General features: G+C 40.3%; 1 protein-coding gene and 1 long non-coding RNA gene across 11 annotated transcripts in view; one reads left to right on the top strand and one right to left on the bottom strand.

Annotated features, from left to right (window-relative positions):
* Nucleotides 1-6096, bottom strand: part of prdm16 (PR domain containing 16) — a 187674-nt gene extending 181578 nt beyond the window's left edge. For 6 of the 10 annotated variants that reach the window (XM_036008261.1, XM_031286465.2, XM_031286469.2 and 3 more), the window contains exon 1: nucleotides 5805-6095. In XM_036008261.1, coding sequence (XP_035864154.1) covers nucleotides 5805-5841 — 37 coding nt within the window. In that variant the 5' untranslated portion in view covers nucleotides 5842-6095. Of the gene's footprint in view, nucleotides 1-5804 lie in introns of all 10 variants that reach the window. The other 4 variants (XM_031286471.2, XM_031286472.2, XM_031286468.2 and 1 more) reach the window with 3 other exon arrangements.
* A 12-nt stretch (nucleotides 6097-6108) lies between these two features.
* LOC118496463 lies at nucleotides 6109-7411 on the top strand. The gene is made up of 2 exons (XR_004899033.1): nucleotides 6109-6251; nucleotides 6635-7411. It is a non-coding gene; the product is annotated as an uncharacterized LOC118496463 (long non-coding RNA).
* Nucleotides 7412-10556: the final 3145 nt, after the last annotated feature.

The raw sequence follows: 10556 nt of genomic DNA, 5'->3' as shown, positions 1-10556 counted from the left end.
AAATCAAGCAAACACAATACTGAATATAGATTATTCACATAAATATTACATTTGTTGCCATCCCCGTTCCCCCTTTCAACATTACATCTTCATTTGAAGTGATACAACTAGAACTGAATAAACAAAGACATTTTGTGTTGCAATGGAGGGTGATCTGAGACTAATTGGGTGATCACAGTGCCAACAGATGTATATGAGGCAAATATTATATCACTTGAATAAAAAAAAAAAAACAATGAGGATTTCTGAAACAGCTAAATGTTGAATAACAACCTCATAATCACAGAAGGGTATTGGGTTTTTTCTGTATTTTATAGCTCACTGGGATTCATTCATTCCAATGTCCACATTTCAAAATTATGTTCACATTTCATGGCACCTGTACTTGACCTGATTAGAGACATATCTTTGCCAAGGGATACTTGGCTAAAACAGCAGCACATTTTACAGAAGCAACTGACTGAATATCAATACAAGCATTTCCCTAGCGATAAAACACCGTCTCATAAAGTGCTCAGGGAGGAAGAGAGAGACTCATTGATAGTGAAAGAAAACATTAGAAAGTTGGCGGTGGAACAGTCGTAAAACAGACCATTTAATAAAGGGATTGTAATATCCCATTTGAACTATGCTCCCATAAATTAATATTCACGCTTTAAAGCTTGAGAGTGCAGGTAATTTATAGAGTAACCAGTTCATACATTGTTATTATTTATTTAGATGAAGATGGAAGAACAAATAGCACTAGTCAGTTGAACTGAGACTTCAGACTACACTGTCCTCCACATTTCAGGGTAATGGGAATACTTAACAGGAAAGAACATTCTTCAGGAATTTGCTCTCACAGCAAATTTGAAGATATGGTAACAAAAAGCAATGCATCTTTATTTGTATCATATCATGTAAATCAAACATGGACCATATGTTACCGAAACGGACAGTTGCTTGATGTTAACTGTAACCATGACCAAAACCTTACCCTAACCTTAACCAAAGTAACTTCCCCCTATGACGAATTACTATGTTACAATTAGACATGGGCAAATTTATGGCTGTGTTACGAATAAAAGTACCTTAACTTTTGGGGGTTATTACAGAAAAAGTTACTCATTTCATAGGATATCATATGTTCTGTGAATACAGTTGGCGTACATGTACAGTGCAAAGGTATTTCACTGGACAAAGATGAGGAACCAGCCCTGGAAATAAATATGGAAAGAAAAATAAGAGCCTCGGTGCTCACAAAACACACTAAACTGTATCCTACATATGCACACACTGGGATAAGGAACTCACATCCCACAAACTTCCATAATCAAATACTTATGCAGCATATGTGGCCTTGCCAAATGTGGACTGATGCAATTAGTTAGGCTACACAATTTTTCAATCCTTCAAAAAATTGACACAAATGGTCCTAAAATCAGTCAAAATGCTCAGAAAAAAAATCTCCAAAAGCAAATTAAGCGCTTCTAAATCAAAAACTTGATTTTAAAAAGCAGGTGGTCTTCCTGATTGGATGGTGAACATTATTTCTGAGAATTGAGGAATAAAAAGACTCAATCATCAAAACACGCAATCTAACATTCCCTGAATGGCTTCAGTTTTTAGGTGCACAGATTCACAAGACTGTGACTACCATAGTGGTCACAGTCTGTCCGTTTAGACAGAGATGTAAAACTGCAAAATTGGTGTTGCCTGATTCCGAGCGCTGCTAAGATCATTCACGTCATCACATATGAATGCAAATGGGTTCTGTGGAACCACAAGAGGCTCAGGTTTCGGACTGTGTTTTATCCAGGAAAGGTCTGCAGCAATAAAATAAAGATCTCTCAGGTATTTGCATTTTGCATTATGTCCTATCACTACTGACTAAAACTACTGACAAAATAAAATAAATAAATGGCCTTATGTCTACAGGCACTGTAGGCTCATCATTAGCCTTCATCAATTAGCAACAGTATTAGTATTACAAATTAAACTGAACTTGTCAAAATCACACAGCACCACGTGGAAAGTCTTCTAAAACTATCAAAACAAGAGTCATCAACCAGATTCCTATTTATTTCTTCATTGGCTCACTGATGCTCCAACTTCAAAATTAAAGCAACTAAAATTGAGGGATTTAGAGTTTCAGAAAAGTACATAAAAAATCAGCCAATGAATTGCAGTCACTACCTGACACTGGCATCACATATCCTTTTCATTCGATGATCATATCATTTTTATGTTCAGGCTCTAATCTGTGAACATGGAGGAGTGCTATCTGACACACATTACAGCTGCATAGCAGTAATACATGGGAGCATACACAGGACCCTAAACGTTTAGCCAGAAGTTCAACATAGCTACTATTGTTGGTTTTAAAGTGTTATGGGTTGGGTTTTATTACTTCTGTCAAAACATCAGAAGCTGTTGAGCCAGGCCAAGTTCATAACTGGCAGTCCATCTAATAAGGGGCATTTAACACAAAGATCAATAGGATATCTGGCAATTAGTATAAAGGCCAGAGAGAGAGAGAGAGAGAGAGAGAGAGAGAGAGAGAGAGAGAGAGAGAGAGAGAGAGATGAATAACTGTCAGCACCTGTGTGCCTTTGTTTAGTGTGGTGGGTAAAGAGGAGTCACATTTTGCGCAAAATCAGCAAAAATTCAATAAATCAGGTGGTAAAAAAAACCCCACGTGGTGCTACCTTTCATTTTATTGGCTTGATAATGCAAACGGTCGGCGTAATTGAAATAGGTTTTAAAAAAAAAAATCAATAACGTGTGTAGCCTACGTTGCAGTCAGAATCAGTGTGTATTCAACACCTTCCTTCCGTTTTCTCCGAATGTGTGCGAAGCTGCTACATGTTTCCATTTTAATTATATTCCTTGAGGTTTCTGTGAGACGTTATTGGGCGGCTGTAGGCGTGCAGTACAGAGCGAGAAAGCAGTGCCTGTTTATGTGTGTGTGTTCGTCTCACCTGTGCACCAAAAAATACCTGGCAAAAAAAAAAAATCAACTCACTCAACTTGAAGTTTGAATTGATCCAAACCCAATTTTAACTCAGACAGAGCAAATTAACTACCGGGTGCAAAAAGCAAGTTCATTGTCACTTTGGTGCAGTATTCTCTGCTAGATTGTCTGTATCGATTTATAGGCTAGTTGTTACGATGACACGAGGTCTCATTATCAAAGCCGCTATCTTGGATAAAACGAGATATGTTAGGAATCATATGTGTCGGAAGATTTCTTCTTTATTTAAAACTAAAATCTAGGGAAATATTTAGCCTATTATGTTAAATTCATAATAATCAATTCATAGGCTACTACTGTATATCAGAGAGAACGTTGCAGATCAGATTAGATATACTCCAAAACAATACGCAGGTAGCCTTAAATTAAACTCGGAATAAGAAATGCAATCATAAAAACATATTAACCTGTGGGTAACAAAGCTAAGGCTAATATTTATTTTCTTCTTCTTTTTTTAAACCCCACCTGTAAGGGCGATATCACGTTATAATCCAAACACACTAACACTCACATAATTGTGACCCCAACGCATTAAACGAAGCAGAACGACTGCATACTAATCAAGAAAACACACACATATATTCATATTCTACATGTGGGACTGCGGAGTCACAAGTTTCTGCAGAGTCGTGGCCTTTGACGTGTAGTCTATGTGTGCTATCTGCCGAGAGAGAGAAAATATACACGAGGGTTAAAAATAAATGATAAAGCAGCTGGTGAATATTGCTTTGGGCCTACAGGAAAGTAGTATTCTGCTTAAGCGGCAGGCAAGGAAAAGGAAAAAAGGAGGGTGGAATATACTCCCACGCGTCACATTCAAAAGTTGTGGACCTGCATGTTTTGAATGTTAAGAACAACACGATATTTGTCCATGTGTGCTCTGTTTCTCTTGTCTACCGCTGCAACACTATGATCGGAGGCCTCTGGGCTGCGGAGGGTTCCAGTGGTCCGATGTGAGAGTGCTACAAAGCCAGGTATTTGTGTTCATTAGCACCCGGATCAACAGACTATCAAGGCTGTTTGGAGATCAAGACCAAGTGCAATTACTGGCAAGAAGCAGGCTCCTCGACATGTTTAAGTATTTTCACAAAGTAGCCCAATTAGCGTTTTGCTTTTCGTTCCTTTATTATTATTATTATTATTATTTTGTCTTTTAACTTATATGGTAACTTGACCCCTGTGCATCAATCAGAAGAGTAATAAGGAAATAATAACAAAATCACGACTGCAAAAACTGTGTTGGTTATTCTTTTTATTCGTATAATTTAGCCTTTATCTGAATGCATTTGAGCTGAACCCCTTACTAAACATTTAATAATAATCCAAGCACATGTAATAGTTATTAGCATTTCTAAAATGTAGGAATAAACACGTTTCTGGTTTGTTTCAAAAGCTGTGCACTAAAATGTATTTCACTTAAGGTCTGAAATGTAAAATTGTAATTATTTAAAGCCTGCATTACGTCTGATATAAAGATCGAGGTCCATGTTAAATTAAGAGGGCCAGTGGCTTTGGCAAAGTTACACCGTTGTTAAAGGCCTGTAAACATGCAACCAAGCATAACATAAAAACAGTAACAAGTATATTTTAAAATAATTCTTTTTTTTTTTTTTTTTTTTTAAATAACATTGTTCTAAAAAAAAAAAAATACACGGACAAATTTTAGCTCTGAATTTTAACAAAACTACCAGTCGAAACTCACTATGGATAAAATATAACAAACATATTATGACAAAAGCAAATGCCAACAGGCCTAGATAAAGCGTTAATTTGTTATGCAATCGTCTTTCAAATGAACTGTGGATAAAAGGCTGATTGACCCACATAATTAGAAAACAACGTGCAGTCATGCAGGAATAAACAAAAAAAAAAAAAGACGGTGTAAATAAACGCGATTCATAAATCAACCCACCAACAATAAACAAATGTCAAACAATGGTCCATTTCCAACAACAAAGTACTCATGTTCACAAAACTGAATACATGAATTTTCCGTGTGACGCGAGCAGCAGTCCACTAAGTAGTGGTATGGGCGCTTTCTTACACCACACGCATTATTGATTGGCATTCCCTGGAGGAGGAACCAGTCTGCTGCAGTCCGAGGGCCCCGCGACAAAACAAAGTTGCCGTAGAGCGATACATTCTGCGGTTCAGGCGGCATCGACCAAAAAAAATCTGCATTAAAATATTGCTTTTTCTGTCTAAATTCACATGTGGTCGTCTCCGTCTGTAGGAGAGTGAAAGAGTGCGCTCGGCTCGCTGTGAGCTCTGCAGCAGCGAGCAGCGAGCAGCGGTGCCACAGCGCCCACTATTTCAAAAGCCGGGAATATTATTTCACAAGACTTGGAACGGCTCTCTTAAAAAAAAAAAGTTACTATCCGTTTCGACAACTTTCTTGGTAACTTTCGGGAAACGTATCTGCGCCTCCGCTGAACCTCCTGACACCCGAACAGAGCAAATTACAAGATCGAGCTCAGATTTGGACGGCGATGTTTATCTCTGCCTTTAGAGGAGTTTAAATCAACTGAAAAGCACCAGCGGCGTTTCTCATCACACATGAAACTTTCTGACACTGAGAACCAACGAAGCCAAGACCGCAGCACGCAGAGAAACGAGGCTGAGCAGCCGGAGCGGGACACATTTTCTAGCAGAAAAGTTAACTCTGGACAAAGAGTCGCCCCCTCCTCTCTTAAGGATATGACAAATGACAAGGACATGGACATCTACACAGCCACGAGTTTGGAGCCGGCGGCTGAAAGCGATAAGAAGCAGAAAAAAGAAGACCTACTTTTGGCCAGTTTTCTAGCCCTCGCCTTGGATCTCATCTTGTCGGCTTGTAGATTCCTCTCGTCGTCCTCCGTGAGCCCAGAAGCAGCAACAACACTATCTTCATCTCACCAGCATTGTCAGTTTGGACACCTTCGCACATGCGCACAGGCCATTCAATCTGACACCCTCGCCGGGGCCAAAAAACTTTCCAATGTATTCATCATCATCACTTTTTTGTCCTATCGTCTCCCCTTTAGATCACTTATCTCTTCCCCTCCTCCTCTTCCTCCTCCTCCTGCTCTCTCCTCACCATCTCACCTACCCTCCCTCCCCCATTGCCATCCCCTTACCCTCGCCCCCCTCCTCACCCCCCCCACCCATCCCATTCATGCCAGCACCTCATTGGATTTTTACCTCTTTAACAGCGACAACTTGGTTTTCTCCAACCGGCGGTGGACACAGTGAGGTATAGTGAGGTCAAGGTCGTATTACTATTGAAATTAACCTGAATTATTATTATTATTATTATTATGATATCTTTTTTGTATTTTTTTTCATAATATTTATATATTTGCCCTAAAATGTTAACATCATTTTTCTTTCTGAATTTACAGAAACTTTGTATTTAGGCTGTTGACGCAGCTGATGCTTTGCCAAAAAGTGCTCGAGTTGCAGAGATTATTTTTAACTTCATTAATGCACATGCAGGCGTAATAGGTGCAAGACTCGATTGGAGCTACACTTTATAGACTATGTTGTGTGTGTGTGTGTGTGTGTGTGTGTGTGTGTGTGTGTGTGTGTGTGTGTGTGTGTGTGTGTGTGTGTGTGTGTAAACCTTGTTGCCCTCAGGACAAGCAGCGGCCAGCAGCTGTTTGACGCATGCATGGACTCCACCAGCAGAGTCCGTACCGGGGAGAAAGGTTTTCTTTTATTTTTTTTCCTCCAGTATTCACATTTTTAACAACCTTATCTGCAGCAGTTGTTTTCTTGGAGAAATGTTTGCGGTCACTCTTAGCGCCCACTGTGACGCGTGAAGTCACCTGAACGAAGGTGGATAGACCACGCGGCACACTTTCTCTCCGTAAGTATACGGCTTTTGCCTTGCACCTGTTAGTTTGTATGTTAGATGTCTGTTTGTTTGCTGCAGGCACGAGGAGTCCGTGCATCCAGCAGTCTGATGAAGCCTGACAGACTGCAAGGTCTTTTTTCTTTTCTTTTTTTTGTTTTTACGAAAAATGTTAATTCAAACACAAACATCGGACAAGTAACCTACATAATTATGCAGCACCATTTTTCATGTTTTTTTTTTTTTTTACTTTTATGTTTAATATCAAAGTTGCAATTCCGGCTATTTATTGTATTTATGAGGCAAATGGGGAGTATTGTATTATACAATTTATTAGTCTTATTGTAACTATTTTGCATGATTTCAAATCTGTAATATATTTTATGGTTGCCAAAATAATAATAATATGCTAATTAATATTATTACATTTCATAGTATTGTATTGAGAAATTACCGTTGTATATTTTTGATGTTATTGACCGACATATTAAATAATTGCTGAAAAGAAACAAAAGGAGACTTGGTAGAAGCTACAGTTTATTTGCATCTTGTTATATATATAGGCCTATATATATATATATATATATATATAAAAGAATAAAGGCTGGCCGTCATATTCATGTGGTGCCTGGGCCTTCAGCCTACATGTCATATGGGAATGGTTTCCCTCTAGTTTGGCTGAATAAAGGCGGCTCTATGTTGGAGCCTATTAAAGATCGGTGGTGATGGAGCAACTGCAGTCTGCTGGGAGAGCGCAGGGATCAAATCTCTCCGCACTTTTATGGGAAACTTTCAATCAGGGCATACCAATTATTATTATTATTTGCATTATTAATGCTATTTATTTTACTTATTTCTAGCCATATTTCTTGCTTTTTGCTGAAAATGACATTGGCATCAAACCGCTGTGTTAAGTCGCGGTCTGCCTGGCATCGCTTTGGTTTTCTTGTTGAACCACAAGCTTGTTGCCCATTATGCACGTGAAACAACAATTGATTTGAATAAAGGCACGAGTTCATCAAACACGTTTCCAGCCTATGTTGGACCGACATTGTCGTGGGGTGTTTTCCCAGGAGTTAATTAGTCAAATGAATTGCGTGATCATGAATCAATAATAATCAGCAGTAATTATCTGTATATTAGGGAGTTTGTCTTGGCATCATGAGGCGGGGAGGATCGTTTTATTGGCTTTACAGAAAGCAAGGACGCGTTTGGAGTATGCTTTTATACCAATAGGGAGTGTGAAGTGCCAGGAGCTGTGGCTACCGTACTACAGACCTATAACACGTTCTTTGTAACCTTGTGTAAAAACAGATTTAGTTTAAATCAAGGAATCAACATGCAGTTACATTTTAAAATCACGAGCTCCACGGCCTTGCAGGCAGCGCAGAGGTATAGAGTGACAAAACAGAGAAACAGGTCGATAAACAAATAATAAATTACGTGAATAACAGCGGTGCACAAAGGTTTTGTTTATTCCTTGGTGTATTAAGAAAGCGTGGGAGCGTGGCGACAAGATATCAATAATCCATTGTCTAAATCGATTGGCTTTATCAATACCGCGCCCTTCCTCAAGCTTCAGTCAGAGGAAAACTGAAGAAAAAGGGCATTCAGCACAACTTTCCCAGTTTGTCGAAATGATTGCCATCAGCCGCCTGAGACGGTCCAGGCCAGGCCTCTGAATATTTCTCGCTATATATCAGCTGGGACAAATGATTATTTCACATGCTGCAACACCTTCTTAAAAGGAGCAATTAACTGTGATTACGCTTGCAAAAGAAAAGTGTTGCTCTCCGAGACTGGCCCGTTGGGAAATACTTCTCTGCGTCATTTGAACGTCGACCTTTAACGGTTTTTGTGAAAACGGAGAACGGCTGCGCAGGAAAACCTCGCGTTTTGGAGTGTTTGCTTTCCAGAAATGTGGCATTTTCTCTCTCTCTCTCTCTCTCTCTCTCTCTCTTTTGTCCTGCGGCTAGAGGGAGCGCAGGAAGGCAGCGCTGCTGGCTCCGTCCCCGGAAGAGAGGTGTGCTGCTGCACTCGTGTTCAATCATCTACACAGGATCCCTCTCGGTTTTATTAATCCGCCTAATTAGAATGAAGAGAGGCAGATTCATTATCACATGGAAGTGACAACAAATAAACAAAAACAATACGATCCAGTGAAATAAAATGCATAGAATAAGGCATTTAGTTCTGATGTGATTAATTTATTAGTATGCCCTTATTCTTAACCTGGTAACAGATTAACTGCGCCTTTAAGGAAACAGTGCAAGCTCATGGCAGTTCATCTGCATATACACGTCTGTAGCCGGCATTGTTTGCATGTCAAGATATTGTCTCCACGGCTCCGATATCACATACAGGCCCCATCCGCATGCACTGAGGCCTATTCATGTATGTGTAGGCTAATTGTTCGGCGTGCTATACAATGTATAAATGACACAATTTGTGTCAAATCGGTTCTGCTTCCTTAATCGCATGTTGATGAAGCGATGACGTCTTCACATCACCAGAACTGACTGTGGGCCTATAACGTTTCCCAAAAAAGTGTTCCGTGTCACACCGACATTGTAGCCTACAGTTTGTTTTTTTTCTGCAAGTACAGTACATTACAGTAGCCTATAAAACAGCCTTAGGCCTAGCAACACATACTACACTGTTTACAACCAAAAGCAACCACAGAACCAGTCGCAACATGCTGAGCAGACCTGGGAAAAACAGATAACTGTTACAGTTAGTGAATTAGGCTAGCCTATTATTATTATTTTTAAAAATAATGAGAATGGTATACGAACAAAATGAATCTCAGAATAATACACAAATAAACATAATCTTACTATCATCATCGTCAATCATTAGGCGCGCCTAACACTGTGTGTGTGTGTGTGTGTGTGTGTGCGCGCGCGCGTTTGTGCGTGGGGGGGGGGGTACAGAAGTTTATCACACTGTGGACTGGTCAGACTGCGGGGACTATATACCCTCCACCCACCCACACACCCACGCACACACATAGGCGGCTGAAACCCAATCTTTATCCATGCTGGAAAAGGCTCCGGGTCTCTGGATTAGACGTTACGCGCAGATAACATCAGCGCACATTAGATAGCCTATGTGAAATGGAGCACCTCGCGGTCCGGCAAGCGGATGAAGGCGGGCCGGTGGACATCAAAAAGCCGCAGCGGGTCCTTTTGTGAGCGCTATGAGCATTGTAAATGTACTAACTGTAATTCTGCCACAGTCGATGTAATGGGAGAGTAAACATGGTAACTAGCTGCGGCAGGGCGCTGGGACTTGCGTGAAGGCACGCCCTCATGCACGCAGATATACACTACTGCTACTACTGATATGACCGCGTGCACAAGGATGGAACGATGACCCAAACACAACTTTGTCATCTCAAACAAGACAAATGATAAACAATAATAACCCATCTCCACCAACACTGTTTTTTCCCCCACAGATCGACCCCCAAGATCCCAGCAGCTAATCAATTAGAAAATCCCCCTTTTCCCCTTCTAAAGTATTAGTTTGGAGTGGCCCTCCACAGCAGGCCCCCTCCTTCCCTCTAATGAAGTCCCCAGAAGCGGTCATAGTGAAGTTGCCTTGGTAATTATTAGCCATTAATTGGGTTCAGGACCTTGTGCGTCTATGGGAAATGGGAAATCTGACCGCTAATCCAAGACGTTTCTTTGGGGCCTTTTGCAG

Source organism: Sander lucioperca, chromosome 12 (assembly GCF_008315115.2).
Source record: "Sander lucioperca isolate FBNREF2018 chromosome 12, SLUC_FBN_1.2, whole genome shotgun sequence".
NCBI classification, from domain to species: domain Eukaryota; kingdom Metazoa; phylum Chordata; class Actinopteri; order Perciformes; family Percidae; genus Sander; species Sander lucioperca.
This window is presented reverse-complemented; position numbering and strand designations above follow the sequence as displayed.